The sequence below is a fragment of the Telmatherina bonti genome (genome assembly GCF_933228915.1).
Source record: "Telmatherina bonti genome assembly, chromosome: 4".
Classification (NCBI taxonomy): Eukaryota; Metazoa; Chordata; class Actinopteri; order Atheriniformes; family Telmatherinidae; genus Telmatherina; species Telmatherina bonti.
Window position 1 is genome coordinate 35,770,492 of NC_136622.1, and position 17,691 is coordinate 35,788,182.

Sequence of the window (17,691 nt, forward strand, 5' to 3'; positions counted from 1 at the left end):
ACCAGAAGGGCTGGGATTGATGGAGTTATTGTCACAAATAGCTTTATTTACTTCAGACCGACCCTCTCCGTAGGCTGTCAGATCAGCCTGCGGGCAAAACGAGTGGATTGAGACTCTTCCGCATTAAGCCCCGCCTCCCGCCACTGCACTACATCGGGAGCGCGCACCGCACCTGCTTTCACCGTCATTGTAACATCTCATAAACAGAAGGATTAGGCTCATATGAACTCAATAAAAAAACAAAATACCATGTCAACACATAGCATCCAGCCCTACATGTTGGAACCTGAATCAGAGCCTGAAAACGAAGTGGAAAACAGCAACCCACAGCAACGAATGCAGCAGGATGTCTCTCTTTGGTAAACTCACCAGCCATCGTTGGAAATAACTTTATCCCACGTTTTCATAACAGGATGACTGACTGATGCTGAAAGTTGTATTATGGAGGTGGATGACAGAACCCAGTGAGTAGAGGAGGCAACAATTGAGTTGATTAAAGTGTTTGAAAAACTCGAGGCAAAAATAGTAGAGCTGGAGGGGAGATCCAGACGAGAAAACCTCCGCTTTCATGGCATTGCTGAAGGATCAGAAGACAGCTCTTCTTCAGTCTCAGCATTTATTGAAAGTTTAATCAAAGTTAAGCTCAACACACCACCATCATTAGACCTGAACATTGAAAGAGCGCACCACTCGCTGGGTCCAAAGCTGCCACCCCAAGTTCTCCTCATTCAAAGCCAAAGAAATAGTTCTGAAACTGGCATGGCAAATGAAAGGATTTACTCTAAATGGAAATAGAGTGACAGTGGACTACGACTACACTCCAGATGTTTTGAAACAATGCCGCGAATACACGGAAGCAAAGAAAATCCTGAGAGAAAAGAAGATTAAATTTCAAACGCCCTACCCAGCGAGGATGAGAGTCTTCTATGAAGGGGAAACACACCTCTACAACACCGCAGCCAAAGCTACAAAAGAAATGGCGAAATGAGGTTTCGTGGTCAACGTTGTTTCTGCCCCGACAACCTGGGCAAACAAGATCCGGAGCACTATGTGGCAGCGAGCGGGGCAGACGGACAAGAGAGGACCAGCAGACGACAGAAACAGCGCGGGACACAAGAAGCTGGAGGCTTTTCGATGGGAATGATATGGAGAATTATATCCCAGAAGGATCAACAAATGTTTCAAGAAAGAAACGGAGGGGACCTTTTATTGTTTTCAGGTGATGTTGGGGACCAAGAGACGAAAGTCTGAACATCCTACAGGTACTGTCACTAGAGGGCCCACCACGCCCGTCAGGTTGTGCTAGTTTTCCATCAAAACTTCTCAGTGACTGTAGTAACATCTGCCAGGTTGTTAAAGGGACTGCAGAAAAGGAAGTCAAGAGACAGACATTTGCTAATGTGATTCACAAGGTTTTGTTAATGTTTATTGTTCTATTTTGTTCGAGCAGCAGAAGGGTACCACTTGTTAATATGGGACTGTATACATCCAAGTTACAATAATGACTATCAATACAGCACTAATACGTTTTGGCACGTACAATGTTAAAGGGGTACTGAACCCAATAAAAAGGTCTAAAATATTGAGCAAAATGAAAAAAGAAAAGATACATAATTTTTTTCTCCAGGAAATTCACCTGCCTGAAAAGGAACGTAACAGACTGAGAAAACAAGGCTATAATCAGGTGTTTTCTGCTGCACATAAATCTGGACGTAAAAGAGGCGTGGCAACATTAATATCTAACAAAGTTGTCTTTGAGAAAATCTCTAAGTATATAGATAAAGAAGGTAGATATAATATGGTAATAGGAAGGTTGGAGGGGCTAGATGTTACCCTTATTAATGTGTATGCTCCCCCGGGTTCACAGTGGTCATTTTATAAACATATATTTGATATGATGATAATTAAAGCACAAGGCATAGTGATATGTGGAGGAGATCTGAATGTGAGACTGAACCCATTAGAAGATTCATCGAAACAATTACAACATAATATGGGAAAGAAGATAAGAAACTCTCACAAAAGAGACTACATCTTTTATTCAGCAACTCACCATTCCTACTCGAGAATTAACTATTTCTTAATTTACAACAAAGATATAGGACGTGTAAGAGAATGCCAGTTTGGAACAATGGATCTATCAGATCACAGTCCAATCTATATGAAAGTTGATGTTGATAGAACCAGAACAGCCTCCACTTGGAGACTTAACTCCAGTATACTCAAAGGGGAAATTAAAGAAGAAATAAGACAAGACATTAAATCATCCAGAGAGGAAAATGATAATGAAGCAGTTACTCCTAAGATAGTCTGGGATGCCTGTAAAGCCGTTTAAAGAGGTAAATTAATTGCAAAGACAACCCTTCTTAAAAAAAATCAACAAGAAAAAATCAGGAACGTAGAGCATAAATTGATAGACTTGGAAAAAAAGACATAAAAATAATATAAATGAAGACGCTCTAGAGAAGATTAAAAAAAATCAAGGATGAAATAAACCAAGAATTACAAACCCAGATGCCGAAAAAATTTATATTTTTAAAACAGAGTTATTATGAAGCGGGAAGTAAATCAACAAAACATTTAGCTTATAAACTGCAAAAACAACAGGCTGAAAGGACCATATACAAAATTACAGAGCCAGGCACTAATGACATTACTTACAAAGACACAGAAATACGGGAATCTTTTGCAAAATTCTATCAAAAGGTATATGCTTTAAAAGAACAGAATTAGGAAGGTCACACTGAGACACTGCTAAATAAAGTGGCGTTACTTACCATATCAAGTGATCAAAACAAAACTTTTACAAAAAAAACAGCAGCCCAGGAATTGACAAAAGCAGTAAACAGACTAAAACTAAACAAATCGCCAGGATCAGATGGCTACAATGCTGAATGGTATAAAATATACTTGGAAGAGCTTTCTCCTCTTCTCTTGAAAACTTTCAATTGGGTTTTAGATGGGGGGCAGATCCCACCGTCCTGGCAGGAGATACTAATTACGGTAATTCCAAAAGAGGGAAAGGACACGATCGATTGCTCCAACTACAGACCAATCAGTCTCCTCAACCAGAATGACAACATTTTGACCTCCATACTAACCAAAAGATTGGAACACATCCTTCCAAGTATAATAAACTTAGACCAGACTGGTTTCATCAAGGAAAGGAAAACTCGAGACAACATTAGGCGGACGCTACACGTGATCAATCGTGTACATAAAAATAAAGAACAGGTAGTCATACTAGGTCTAGATGCCCAAAAGCCTTTTGACACTGTAGATTGGGCCTTTTTATTCGTAGTACTGTCACGCTTCAATTTCTCAGATACATTTAGAAAGGTTATATAATTGATTTACAACAACAGCAAAGTGAAAATCAAAATAAATGGCGGTTTATCAGAACCAGTACAGATAAAACGGGGTTGTAGGCAGGGTTGTGGTCTCTCCCCACTTCTCTTCAGTTTGTTTATTGAACCACTGGCGCAGTGGGTTAGACAAAATTCCAAAATTCCAAAATATAAGGCATACAAATAAATAATGTTGAACAGAAAACAGCTGTTTGCAGACGATGTCTTAATTTACTTGGCTAAGCCCAAGAATTCCCTCCCTGAGCTACATAGAATTTTAATGGACTACAGACTCAACTCCCACAAATCTCAGGTAATGACGTTTAATTATACTCCTGACCAGTTAGCTAAGGATCTCTTTAAAATAAATTGGGAGACATATCTGGGCATAAATATTCCAATAGACACAAGCAAAGCCAAGATTAAAACAGACCTAGATAGATGGAATTTGGTGCCTTACTTAGGACTTGTACAAAAGATAGAAGCAATAAAAATGATTATACTACCTGAACTATTATATTTATTCCAAACAATACCAGCTGTACCATCTAACACTATGTTTCAAGAAATTAATTAATCTCAAGATTCATTTGGCAAGGGAAGAGGCCCAGCATAAGATTTAAGACCTTACAGTTGAACAAAAAAAAGGAGGCCTCTCCCTTCCAAATATGAGAAACTATTATGTGGCAGCTCAGATAAGTCCACTGACAGACATATGCAACCAATCTTATATAGCCAAATGGAAGGAAATTGAATGTCAGAATATTGACACTCCCATACAAGATGTAATTGGGAATGTCAACTTGATGAACAAAATGAATTACCTCAGTCCATGGTCTGAAACAGCACTTAGAACCTGGGCAAAGCTGATCCAGGACAACAGTGAACTTTGCTTGACGATTAGATGGATTGCATATGATGAAGATTTTGCTCCAAACAAAACTGACATGAACTTCAAAATTTGGGTGAGAAAAGGATTAATAAAATACAGCAACCTTTACCATAAAGGGTACTTAAGGAATTTTCAAGACATTAAACAAATTTACAATCTTGACAACAACAATTTCTAGAGATTCTTACAAGTCCGCCATTACCTAAACGAAATGAACAAGGCAGGTTCCGATGGACCTCTCAGCGGGATAGTCCAAATTTTTCTCAAATCATATAAATCAAGTTCAAACAGTAAACCGATTTCAAAATTTTACAATGAGCTACAAACCATCAAAGGTGAAAATACTGAGTATATCAAGCAAAAATGGGAGAATGAGGGTAATTTTAAGCTGCCTATGGAAGAAATACATAAACACAAAAACTCCTGGAAAAGTACATGTTCCCTTAACTGGGAGTTTGCCTGGAAAAGTGTGGTGCATTTTTTTTTTTTTGAACGCTAGCACAAAGAGGTTCAAATTCAGATGTATCCTGTTGGAGGTCGTGTGGAACAAAAGAACCTAATTATTATTATGTTGTCTGGGGCTGTCCAAAATTGGCTCATTACTGGTAGAAAATTAAGCATAGCACTGACAAAATCATGGGGACAACGATACCTTTTAATTTTGAGACCATGTCCTTGGTTAAACGACCAGAACGCAGAAAAAGTGTATGTATCTGTGGGCATATGTGTACATATATGTATTGCATAGACCTTGTAAAAACAAACTAACACCAAATGTTGTACACACACTTATTGTGATTTTCAACTGTGTGAACTTTTCCCTGCTAAACAAAATAAAAAAATGAATTATAAAAAAAAAAAAAAACAACCAAACTATAATCTTAAACAAATTTATGACACCAAGAATTTAGTTCCGGATGTCAAACCAACGAGCAAGGCGGCGCTTTTCTGCACTTCCTGTACTCACTGTGAAAGATGGGGGGTATCCTCCTATGTAGAACACTGTGTCGTTAGATGGGAGGTCGAGCAGCCCTTTATCGCCTGGGGCCTCCACTTTCACTTTGATGGTTCTCGGGATCCCCTGAGCCTTATAAGATAGGATCAGCTTACCATACTGAAGGATCCTACATTCACACAGATCAAGCACATGGAGACCAGTTGTTGTCAAACCACTAGAACCTCGTCAGGATCCATTTTAAAGCAGCTACGTATGATGTGTGGATTACCTCTGTACAAGGATGCTGTTGTAATATTTGTCAGACCTTAAGTCTTCTTTCATCAGGACTTCTGTAGTTTCTCCTCCAAGATTAAAGTACCAATGTAGTCGTTTCCCCTCCAGGGTCATGCCCAGAAACTCCTTGCCCGGCTGCAAATTTCACAGAAACAGCAGAAGTCAGCTGCAGAAGGCCGGTCGTTACAAAAGCTAGAGGAAACATAGTCGGGGATGATGTTGCCATGGTAACACATACATTCTTGTTGCCGAGGTAGAAGACAAACTGTTTGGTGATGTCGTCGTTGCGCCTGCGCCGTGAAGCGCCCAAAAGGGCGATGTAGAACTTGAGGGAGAAGCTAGCTGCCAGGTCCGCCAGGTTGGGTGGATTTCGCAGCTGGACGCCAGAATTCCCGTTGAACTTCATCGGAATGCTAATCTGGAGGACCGACAGAGACATGAGGGAGGACATCATTCCAACTAGTTCATTGAGGAGCAGGGAGGCCACACCCTCTCCACACCTCCTCCCCGCCTCCATCACATCTTCAAAACTCCACCATACCTCCATCATACATCCTCCATCAATCACCTCCTCTTCCCCTCATGCGTGTTCAGTCCACGTGGACTGAACACGTGAAGTGGACTGAACACGTGGAGTGGCCTAAACACGTGGAGTGGCCTAAACACGTGAGGTGGACTGAACACGTGGCCTGAACACGTGAGGTGAACACGTGAGGTGAACACGTGAGGTGGACTGAACAAGTGAAGTGGACTGAACATGGGAAGTGGCCTGAACACATGAGGTGGACTGAACATGGGAAGTGGCCTGAACACGTGAGGTGGACTGAACACGTGAAGTGGACTGAATACATGGCCTGAACACCTGATTTGGACTGAACACGTGAAGTGGACTGAACACGTGGCCTGAACACCTGATTTGGACTGAACACGTGAAGTGGACTGAACACGTGAAGTGGACTGAACACGTGGCCTGAACACCTGATTTGGACTGAACCCATGAAGTGGACTGAACACATGGCCTGAACACCTGATTTGGACTGAACACGTGAAGTGGACTGAACACGTGGCCTGAACACCTGATTTGGACTGAACACGTGAAGTGGACTGAACACGTGGCCTGAACACCTGATTTGGACTGAACACGTGAAGTGGACTGAACACATGGTCTGAACACCTGATTTGGACTGAACACGTGAAGTGGACTGAACATGTGAGGTGGACTGAACACGTGAAGTGGACTGAACACATGGCCTGAACACCTGATTTGGACTGAACACGTGAAGTGGACTGAACACATGGCCTGAACACCTGATTTGGACTGAACACGTGAAGTGGACTGAACACATGGCCTGAACACCTGATTTGGACTGAACACGTGAAGTGGACTGAACACATGAAGTGGACTGAACATGGGAAGTTACTGAACACGTGAAGTGGACCGAACACGTGAGATGGCCTGTAAAGTTGGCGTGTAAAGGATGAGTCGTAGCCACGTACCTTGTTGGCAGCGTTGCGCGCCTCCTGTATGAGCTGTCGGATGCGGCTGATGCTCTCGGAGATGTTGGCCATCTGGGCGGTGTGGTTCTGCAGCTCATCCAGCTTCTTCATCAGCGTAGGAAGAGCTTTATTCAGCTCGTTGACTACAGAGAAGACATTTGTAACGATTAGCAGAAGGCCGCCGAGTCCCACAGACCAGCTCCGAGCACGAGCTCCTACCGGTGTCGTTGGCATCCCTCAGGGCATTGTTGAGGTTGTCATTGGTAGTGTTGGGGTCTCCGTAGACCTGCTGCCACTTGTCCAGCTGCTCTTTAATGGGAACCAGGTTTTGGTTGATTGTGGTGGCGGTGTTGTTTGCTCGCACAGCTTCAAGCTTCACGTCATTGATCTCCTGAGTCACATCTGTCCGTGGCAGAGATAAAAACATCCAACACTGAAACTATAGAAAGAAATGAACCTCCACATTTTTAACGACGAGCTGGATGAGAGTACTTGTAGTCAAGTTGAGGTTTTTCTGAGCTTCCTTCAAATCCTTCATCGCTTGAATGGTTTTGTTCTTGGCAAGATCCAGTCGTGTCTGAGCATCTTCCATCTGGGGATTCAGAGCTGTGCAGCAATAACAAAAAAATGTGATAGTATGAGACCTTCCAGAGATGCTGTAGATTCTTTTTAACAAATTAAATACTTTTATTTTAAGAAATTAAGATGAAATATCACATTTTATTTCAGCAGAAGATAAAAGCATGTCAGATGTTGAGATTTTAGCGGTTTATGGGGAATACTGCAAACCTGATGGTATAAACACATCTGTAAAAAGCTATGCTGCTGTTCAGCATGGTGGAATCTGCAAGGTCTTCCCTGAAAGAGATGTCTGGATGGGAGCAGATGTTTCAGCATTGATGGAGCTTCCCAGATGTGGAAGCTGCCCACGCCATCGGCACTAATGCAACCCCATCCCATCAGAGATGCAGGCTGATAACAAGCTGGATGCTCCCTCTCCTCTTTAGTCTGCAGGACACGCCGTCCATGCTGTCCACAAACTATTCCACATCTTCATCCAGGTTTCCACTCAGAACATTTTAAATGAGCTTTGGTCCAGAGAAGACGGCGTGTTTCTGGATCCTCTTCACATATGATGGAGCTTTAACCTGCATGTGTGGATTTCAGGATGAACTGGGTGATTTCTGGAATCTTTCAGAGTCCATGCACTGGTTTCCAGTAAGAATCATGTCATGCATTATAATGCAGAAGATTGCCTCACTAACATACGGTCTTGTCCAATTCCTACAGAGATTCCTTCTAAATCTCTGAATGATATTTTACACTGTAAATGTTGGGATCTTCAGTTTGAAGCTTTTTGAGAAATTGTTCCACAGCTTTTAGAGCCAGTTGGTCTCCGACTTGTGAAGCCATCTTTCCATTTTAGAGACTCTGCCTCTCTGAAATGCTCCTTTTATACCCAGCCTTGTGACTGACCAGTTGCTATTTAACCTAATCAAGTGTCAAATGCTCCTCCAGTTGCCTTTTGTTGGCACATTTGCAACTTTCTACAGGTGTTTTGCTGGCATTTAAATGAAAACCAGCTCATACTTTCCATGAAAAGATAAGAAGTCTTAGATTCAACATCCCCCGGGAATAAAATATGACTTTAAAGATTTTTGCATCATTACATAGTGTTTTTAATTACATCTTATGCATCTTATGTGCAAAACTGAAAGAAAAAAGGAAGCTTACTGTTGTTGAGGTCTTTGTTCAACTTCATAATTTCGTCGAGTAATTCCACGCTGTGCTTCTTCAGAGAATTCGCGGTTTTTCCCAGATCCTGGTTTTTAATATTCTGGAGGGAAAATCTACATAAAACTCAAGAAAACCAGAGATGAAGAAATCAATGGAGTGGTTGTCGACTGTACATGCAAGCCCCGTACCTCCAATGTGTCGTTGGCAGCTTTCTCCGCCATCTTTGCTGCCTCCTCTGCTTCCTTTATGTTGTTGACAACATTGTTGTAAGCTTTGGTGACGTCTACAGCTCCGCCCTTGTTGGTCTCTGCAATCAAGCTACAGACAAAATGTTTACGATTCACCTTCCGCACCTTGTTTTCAGGCCAACAAGCCTTTAAGTATCGCCTACCTGGATAAGTTCATGGTTAAAGCATTCAGCAGCTCCGCATGCTTTTCTGCTTCCTCCACCAGCGGGATCTTAGACTCAGTGGAAGTAAACGTGTCCACCTTATTGACCAAAGGCAACCTGGCGCCGTCCAGCTGGGCGGCCAAACGTTCGTACTCCTGAGAAAACACAACGACTTAATCATCGAGCAGCAGAACATCCTCTCCAACGGATAACACATCCGTTAAACTCAGACATGAAGAAAAACCTCCTTCTTCTCAAGTCCAGCTGAACACAGGAACCGGATCCGGCTGGTTTGGAGATTCCCGTTTGTTCACATAAACCATGAGATTTTCTCACACAGCACATAAAGTCACAGAGTTCCTCTTGTTTCTGTTTAAACTGCTATATTCACGCAGTAAAACCTCTTAGAGTTCAGATTTTATCCGTTATAATTTGTTCAGCCCAACATGGCAGCTAGACCAGCGTTCTGTCGCCATGACGCTGGACAGGACAACTCAATTCAATTCAACTTTATTTGTAAAGCGCCACTTCACAACAATGTTGTCAGAGGGCACTTTACATACACAAATCAACATACACATCATTTTGCGCCAATTCATACATATCCTATAATAGAAACCAACTGACTGCATCGAATCATGACTTGGATCCAATCCCCCATCCTGAGCATGCATGAGGCGACAGTGGGAAGGAAAAAACTCCCTTTTAACAGGAAGAAAACCTCCAGCAGAACCTGGACAAGTTGTAAGAATAACATAAAATGATAAAACGAGAAAAGGAAATGTCTCATCTTTGTTTGGACAATGGTTAGGGAATTTTTCATGTGGCTGCGTTTTCCTGACTTGCAACCAACTCGGAGCACCTTCCTTCGTATGTCGGGACCCTGAAACTCCTTGTACTCCATTTAAATCCTACATTTAAAGCAGAGGAATGGCTGGATATTAGTGTAGAAGAGAAAAATAAATGGTAAGCCTATTGAGAGTTTATATGTAGCGTGACATGATTAATCCTTGTCTGCAGAAGGCCAGTTGGTAGTTTGAGTCCAGATTCAGCCAGGCTATGCAGAGTACAGAAAATGTTTTTCAGCCTGTAGTGGGAAACTAAGGGCAAATTCCCATCAGCCTATCTGATCCGAATCAGAGTCTGTTTGCTCGGAAAGTCGCTTTGGGGAAATGTGAACGCACCAAACAAATTCTGATTCGGACCAAAGAAGCGGACTCGGTCTGACAACAGATGCAGGTCCCTCTTCGTTTCAAGCGGACCAAATACAGGAAGCGGACTACAAAATAAAAGTCTCTTCCTGCATGTGGCGTAGCATTGCATTGTGGGTAAATCCATAGCGATGGCGTTAAGGGTCCTCTGCTTCGTCTGGTGTTCATACTGCGTCCATTGTTGCAGTGGATTTCTGCAGGATACTTGCATAAACCCAAAACAGCCATAGTTTGGTCTCCATGTTTAACTGGCAGATGGAGGAAGAGTTTTCTTCTTCATGTCGGTCTTGTCCTCTCTTCTGCTAAATACTAGTGCAGCGCCACCTCTGGTGGGAATGGGGATAAATTATTCTAATGGTTTGGCTGGTTTGACCAAAGAGCAGCGTGAACACGATCTCTGTCTGCATGGATACACCCCCCTACAGCTGGACCGAGTCCCCAACCGGACCGAGTCTAGCGGACTGTCCTGATGTGAACGCACCCTAAGTGATGAGACTTGATACAGGCAGGAATCCTCAGTCCTGGTCCTCGAGGACCGGTGTCCTGCAGCCTTTCTACGTGTCCTGCGGCCTTTCTACGTGTCCTGCGGCCTTTCTACGTGTCCTGCGGCCTTTCTACGTGTCCTGCGGCCTTTCTACGTGTCCTGCGGCCTTTCTACGTGTCCTGCAGCCTTTCCACGTGTCCTGCAGCCTTTCCACGTGTCCTGCAGCCTTTCTACGTGTCCTGCTGCCTTTCTACGTGTCCTGAGGCCTTTCTACGTGTCCTGAGGCCTTTCTACGTGTCCTGCTGCCTTTCTACGTGTCCTGCTGCCTTTCCACGTGTCCTGAGGCCTTTCTACGTGTCCTGAGGCCTTTCTACGTGTCCTGAGGCCTTTCCACGTGTCCTGAGGCCTTTCTACGTGTCCTGAGGCCTTTCCACGTGTCCTGAGGCCTTTCTACGTGTCCTGAGGCCTTTCTACGTGTCCTGAGGCCTTTCTACGTGTCCTGAGGCCTTTCTACGTGTCCTGCTGCCTTTCCACGTGTCCTGCTGCCTTTCCACGTGTCCTGAGGCCTTTCTACGTGTCCTGCAGCCTTTCCACGTGTCCTGCAGCCTTTCCACGTGTCCTGCAGCCTTTCTACGTGTCCTGCTGCCTTTCTACGTGTCCTGAGGCCTTTCTACGTGTCCTGAGGCCTTTCTACGTGTCCTGCTGCCTTTCTACGTGTCCTGCTGCCTTTCTACGTGTCCTGCAGGCATTCTACGTGTCCTGCAGGCTTTCTACGTGTCCTGCAGGCATTCTACGTGTCCTGCAGGCCTTTCTACGTGTCCTGCAGGCCTTTCTACGTGTCCTGCAGGCCTTTCTACGTGTCCTGCAGGCATTCTACATGTCCTGCAGGCATTCTACGTGTCCTGCAGGCTTTCTACGTGTCCTGCAGGCATTCTACGTGTCCTGCTGCCTTTCTACGTGTCCTGCTGCCTTTCTACGTGTCCTGAGGCCTTTCTACGTGTCCTGCAGGCATTCTACGTGTCCTGCAGGCTTTCTACGTGTCCTGCGGCCTTTCTACGTGTCCTGAGGCCTTTCTACGTGTCCTGCAGGCATTCTACGTGTCCTGCAGGCTTTCTACGTGTCCTGCAGCCTTTCTACGTGTCCTGCAGGCTTTCTTCGTGTCCTGCAGGCTTTCTACGTGTCCTGAGGCCTTTCTACGTGTCCTGAGGCCTTTCTACGTGTCCTGCAGGCTTTCTACGTGTCCTGAGGCCTTTCTACGTGTCCTGCAGGCATTCTACGTGTCCTGCAGCCTTTCTACGTGTCCTGCAGGCTTTCTACGTGTCCTGCAGCCTTTCTACGTGTCCTGAGGCCTTTCTACGTGTCCTGAGGCCTTTCTACGTGTCCTGCAGGCTTTCTACGTGTCCTGAGGCCTTTCTACGTGTCCTGAGGCCTTTCTACGTGTCCTGCTGCCTTTCCACGTGTCCTGCGGCCTTTCTACGTGTCCTGCAGCCTTTCTACGTGTCCTGCGGCCTTTCTACGTGTCCTGCAGCCTTTCTAGGTGTCCTGCAGCCTTTCTAGGTGTCCTGCAGCCTTTCTACGTGTCCTGAGGCCTTTCTACGTGTCCTGCAGGCATTCTACGTGTCCTGCAGGCATTCTACGTGTCCTGCAGGCTTTCTACGTGTCCTGCAGGCATTCTACGTGTCCTGCTGCCTTTCTACGTGACCTGAGGCCTTTCTACGTGTCCTGAGGCCTTTCTACGTGTCCTGCAGGCATTCTACGTGTCCTGCAGGCATTCTACGTGTCCTGCAGGCATTCTACGTGTCCTGCAGGCATTCTACGTGTCCTGAGGCCTTTCTACATGTCCTGCAGGCATTCTACGTGTCCTGCTGCCTTTCTACGTGTCCTGCAGGCATTCTACGTGTCCTGCAGGCATTCTACGTGTCCTGCAGGCATTCTACGTGTCCTGCAGCCTTTCTACGTGTCCTGCAGGCATTCTACGTGTCCTGAGGCCTTTCTACGTGTCCTGCAGGCTTTCTACGTGTCCTGCAGGCTTTCTACGTGTCCTGCAGGCTTTCTACGTGTCCTGCTGCCTTTCTACGTGACCTGAGGCCTTTCTACGTGTCCTGCAGGCCTTTCTACGTGTCCTGCAGGCATTCTACATGTCCTGCAGGCATTCTACGTGTCCTGCAGGCTTTCTACGTGTCCTGCAGGCATTCTACGTGTCCTGCTGCCTTTCTACGTGTCCTGCAGGCCTTTCTACGTGTCCTGCAGGCCTTTCTACGTGTCCTGCAGGCATTCTACGTGTCCTGCAGGCATTCTACGTGTCCTGCAGGCTTTCTACGTGTCCTGCAGGCATTCTACGTGTCCTGCTGCCTTTCTACGTGTCCTGCTGCCTTTCTACGTGTCCTGAGGCCTTTCTACGTGTCCTGCAGGCATTCTACGTGTCCTGCAGGCTTTCTACGTGTCCTGCGGCCTTTCTACGTGTCCTGAGGCCTTTCTACGTGTCCTGCAGGCATTCTACGTGTCCTGCAGGCTTTCTACGTGTCCTGCAGCCTTTCTACGTGTCCTGCAGGCTTTCTACGTGTCCTGCAGGCTTTCTACGTGTCCTGAGGCCTTTCTACGTGTCCTGCAGGCTTTCTACGTGTCCTGCAGGCTTTCTACGTGTCCTGAGGCCTTTCTACGTGTCCTGCAGACTTGTGCGGAGCTAACCTGAGTCTTAATCAGGTGCGTTGGAGCAGGGACACGGGTAAAACCTTTAGGACACGGGTCCTTGAGGACCAGGATTGAGGATTCCAGCGTTAGGGTTTATTTAGGAAAACCTGATCCAGATGTTTTCAGAGAAAAACGAGGGAACTGTGCTGTGTGGTTTTTCCAAACCTCTTTGGAGTCTTGCAGCATGGACAGCACTTCGTTGACCTGAGCCACGTCGTCCTCCGCCATCTTCAGCTGCTCGTTCACCTCCTCCTGCTTGGACAGCAAATCTCCAACCCTCCTCTGACGCAGACAGAGCAGCAGCACATCAGACTCCCATTCCAACATCCGTTTTCTCCTCTTTTTCAGCTTTCTACACTCACCTTCCCGTCCTCCAGGCTCTTCTCGTTGGCGTTGTTGAGCTCTGCCGCTCTGGCGGTGTTGTTCACCGCCTCATTCAGGGCGTCCCGGAGGTCCATCATGTCAGAGTGGAAGCGGCCCAGATGCTTCCTGATGGCTTCGACCAGATCGTTGTTCTCCTTCTGACGACCTGCCAGCTCTTGGTTCACACGATCCAACACTGACAGCAGCGACGGCCGGCGTGCATGAAGAAGCATAGAACGTGAACAGTAATGTGTGGAAGATATGTGCAGAAACAGTGTTTTGTGAACAAACGTACGTTTCTCTGCCTCCGTTTTCTCCTTGTCAGCCAGTTTCTTCTGTCCCACGCAGCTCCTGTACCTCATCTCCCTCAGCATGGCCTGCACCTCCCTCATCTTCCTCTCCCTCTCCTCCACGTCCTGCTCTTTGTCTGTGTCGTTCAACGACTGGTTCGACATCAGCATGATGCCTGTGGAAAGATAAACAAATCGTTTATAATCATGTAAACATGCATGAAGGAGCAACAGTCTGTTTTCTTTTTGAAGACGGACAATAAACGTCTGTAAAAGGTGTAATAAGGTAAAGACGGCTGACGTGTCGGAAGATCCCGGAGACTGAATAGATAGATGTCCCCTAAAAGAGATCAAGTAGTTTAATCTGCTTAAGTTCAACGTGAAAGCAAGGCAAACTAAACGATGCAACATTTTCCAGAACTCCCCGTGGGACCGAACGGACTGGTATGACGGCGCCTCAGAGAGCTCACACACCGAATCTCTGGAAAGGATCTGCTGTGGCCTGGGAATCAGGTCGTTTCATCACTTCTTCAGCTAAAACTAGCTTCTTTCTGCGTTTTATAATTCCTACTAACTGTTTGACAAGTATCCCACTCACCAGTGTCTGCGACTAACACACGCTATGTATCTAAATCCATGTTTTTTACAGGTTTTATTATGGATGGATTTAAAGAAAAAGAACTGTGACATATGAGATGAGCATTTAAATGGTTGGAAAAAGAATCTGTAATGTCTTCTGAAGTTTTTGGGAGACTCAAAGGTTAAAACTGTTTCCAACCATGTTTTTGTTTTAAAGTGGAACTATTATGTGCCTTTCAGGCTAATTTATTTTTATTTCTGAGACCAGAAGGGCTGGGATTGATGGAGTTATTGTCACAAATAGCTTTATTTACTTCAGACCGACCCTCTCCGTAGGCTGTCAGATCAGCCTGCGGGCAAAACGAGTGGATTGAGACTCTTCCGCATTAAGCCCCGCCTCCCGCCACTGCACTACATCGGGAGCGCGCACCGCACCTGCTTTCACCGTCATTGTAACGTCTCATAAACAGAAGGATTAGGCTGATATGAACTCAATAAAAAAACAAAATACAATGTCAACACATAGCATCCAGCCCTACATGTTGGAACCTGAATCAGAGCCTGAAAACAAAGTGGAAAACAGCAACCCACAGCAACGAATGCAGCAGGATGTCTCTCTTTGGTAAACTCACCAGCCATCGTTGGAAATAACTTTATCCCACGTTTTCCACCCGCCTGATGTATTTGTACATGCCCTTGTTAACCAGTAGAAGGTAACCAATCACCGAACCTTATCCCCCGGGACGTCACAAGGATTTCCAAGTAGAAAAAACTCTTTAAAACGACGCGTTTTTCGTTGCCATGGAAACCGAACGGAGAGCGTGCTGGAACTCAAACTCAAACTCAAACATGCGTTTAGGTGATAAAAAACAGTACCGTTCACATGTCTGATGAGGATTCAACACTGTAACACTGTAGAAAGCTCAGAAAACTCCAAATACCATCATAGGAACCCTTTAAGGAGTGACCTTTCTCATTGAGTCCATAAAGAAAAGCTCACTTTCACATCTGCTGAGGCGATAAAATGAAAAACATTTCTGTGTCTTCTGTGTTTCCTACCGTTTATATCCGCGGTCACGTTGTTGATGAAGGACAGCAGATCCTCTGCCCTCTGGTGGGTGTTGGTGGTACTGCGGCGTAGCTCATCCGCCCGGTCAACCATTTCTCCCACCTGAAAACACCACGACTCATTTAGCTCCTTTAGACTCTGCAAATCCTGCGTTGGGACTTGAAGCTAGAAAAATCACCTTTTTCTGGAGTTTACTGATGTCGTCATCGAGATTCCCGATCTCGTTTTCCATCATGTCAGCCCGAGTGCTGCTCGTATCCAGGGTACTGTTGTAGTTCTCTATAGCGCGCTGGAATAACGGACAAACAACCAGAGACAACCAGTCAAACACACAACAGCTGACTTACAATCAATAATCAACAAAATGCTGATGGAAGCCGGAGAACCCAACCAGAAACCGCTATCAGCCGCAAAGCCGAGCAAACAGTTGCAGTCTGAAGTACGAGGCAGGACCAGTGGCTTAGTGGGACAACTTCAGGCCCAGCTTTGAGTTACAGCATCATGCAGCTCTTAGTGACGCTCCGTTATGTACGTAAATGTTTGGATCTCGTCCATCCACTAGAGGGCAGTGTTGAGTTTGGAGCTTGGCATTTTTTGGCACTGGTAGGTGGCAGTAATGCACCGCCGTTGTTTACATCCGTCCAAAAACGACAGAAGAGGAAAACCAATGTTTTGTTTTTGTTTTTTTTACACGGTTCTCAACTTCTTCAGTTTTTTATTCAGCAGTTTCTGATCATCTTGTTACTGATCCTCTTCTTCTTCTCCTGTTTGTTCTTTTCGCTGGTAGCATGTCAGCTGTACAACTCAATACTGCCCCCGTGGTTTCCGAAGGTACTGCTACGATTTAATGACGGATGAAACTGTTCGTCCGCTTAAAAAAAGATGGGCAGAGCCTCCATGACGTCACCCGTAGGTTTCTGAAGAGCTGAATTGAAGCTCAGTGGGCGGTTCCTACCATCACCATCTTGGCAGAGGCATGCGCGTTGTCTAGCCCAGAAAATACAAAAATGGGCAAAGAGGTGGAGCTGAGAGGGGGGCTGTGAGCGTCATGATGGATGATTGACATCGAGTAAACTCCGAGCTTTCTGTAGCTAAGAGCTAACCGAGCTAACCCGGAGATAACAGGAGCTAACCAGCTAACGGAGCTAAAGCTAAGTCACGTTGTTAACTGGCTAAAAACCGCGGTTGTTCTACGTTCTTCTGACTTGAAGCAGGAGGTTGGGTACCTGTCAATCAAAAGGACACACCCCTAAATATGTTGAACTTCGAGATTAAATTACTTTTAAACGGGCGAGTAAGAAAAAAACTCACTCCCCCCACAGTTGTCAGTAAACATGTTTATTTCTGCTGTAAACATGTTTATTTCTGCTGTAAACATGTTTGTTTCTGCTGTGAAGTTGGTCTTTTTAACATGGGAGTCTATGGGGATTCGCTCTGTCTTGGAGCCCCTAGTGGATGAAGGGGGAACTGCATTTTTATGCACTTCCACATAGGCTTCACTTTTAATCACCGTCCATATTTCATATCCGGTCTGTGGTCGAGCATATATGGGCCTTTACTTGCTTTGACAGATGTTTATGTTTGATCTTTATCATCTGCAGAGATTATTTCAAACAGCCAATGTTTCATCTGACAGAATAAAAACCAATCAATCTTTATCTTTTAAGAATTCAAATTCTTTTATGACACATTTACCAATTGAGATTTATTGCCTGCTGCCAAGTCAACATCTTTTATAACATCCAGATCCATTACAGAGCCGATAGCTATCTTCTTGGTACCTGTTCCTGAATCTCTGCTGTTTTAGTTTAACCAGACCTGGTAAAGACACTCTGAACACGGAAAAGCCGCCTTATAGCTCACGTCTTTGCTCTGTTTTGGTACAAAAATAGAAAATATGTCTGTTGTA

The 17,691-nt window shown here is 45.1% G+C and overlaps 1 protein-coding gene across 1 annotated transcript in view; it reads right to left on the bottom strand.

Annotated features, from left to right (window-relative positions):
- The window catches only part of lama5 (laminin, alpha 5), a gene marked incomplete at its 5' end in the record, with an annotated part of 125,222 nt that overhangs the window by 15,733 nt on the left and 91,798 nt on the right, over positions 1-17,691 (bottom strand). The window contains 14 exons of the mRNA XM_079238596.1: positions 5,207-5,363; positions 5,466-5,605; positions 5,709-5,888; positions 6,968-7,110; positions 7,187-7,369; positions 7,460-7,573; positions 8,702-8,804; positions 8,893-9,022; positions 9,096-9,250; positions 13,647-13,763; positions 13,844-14,040; positions 14,140-14,310; positions 15,773-15,884; positions 15,961-16,071. Coding sequence (XP_079094722.1) covers positions 5,207-5,363; positions 5,466-5,605; positions 5,709-5,888; positions 6,968-7,110; positions 7,187-7,369; positions 7,460-7,573; positions 8,702-8,804; positions 8,893-9,022; positions 9,096-9,250; positions 13,647-13,763; positions 13,844-14,040; positions 14,140-14,310; positions 15,773-15,884; positions 15,961-16,071 — 2,013 coding nt within the window. The remainder of the gene's footprint in view (positions 1-5,206; positions 5,364-5,465; positions 5,606-5,708; positions 5,889-6,967; positions 7,111-7,186; positions 7,370-7,459; positions 7,574-8,701; positions 8,805-8,892; positions 9,023-9,095; positions 9,251-13,646; positions 13,764-13,843; positions 14,041-14,139; positions 14,311-15,772; positions 15,885-15,960; positions 16,072-17,691) is intronic.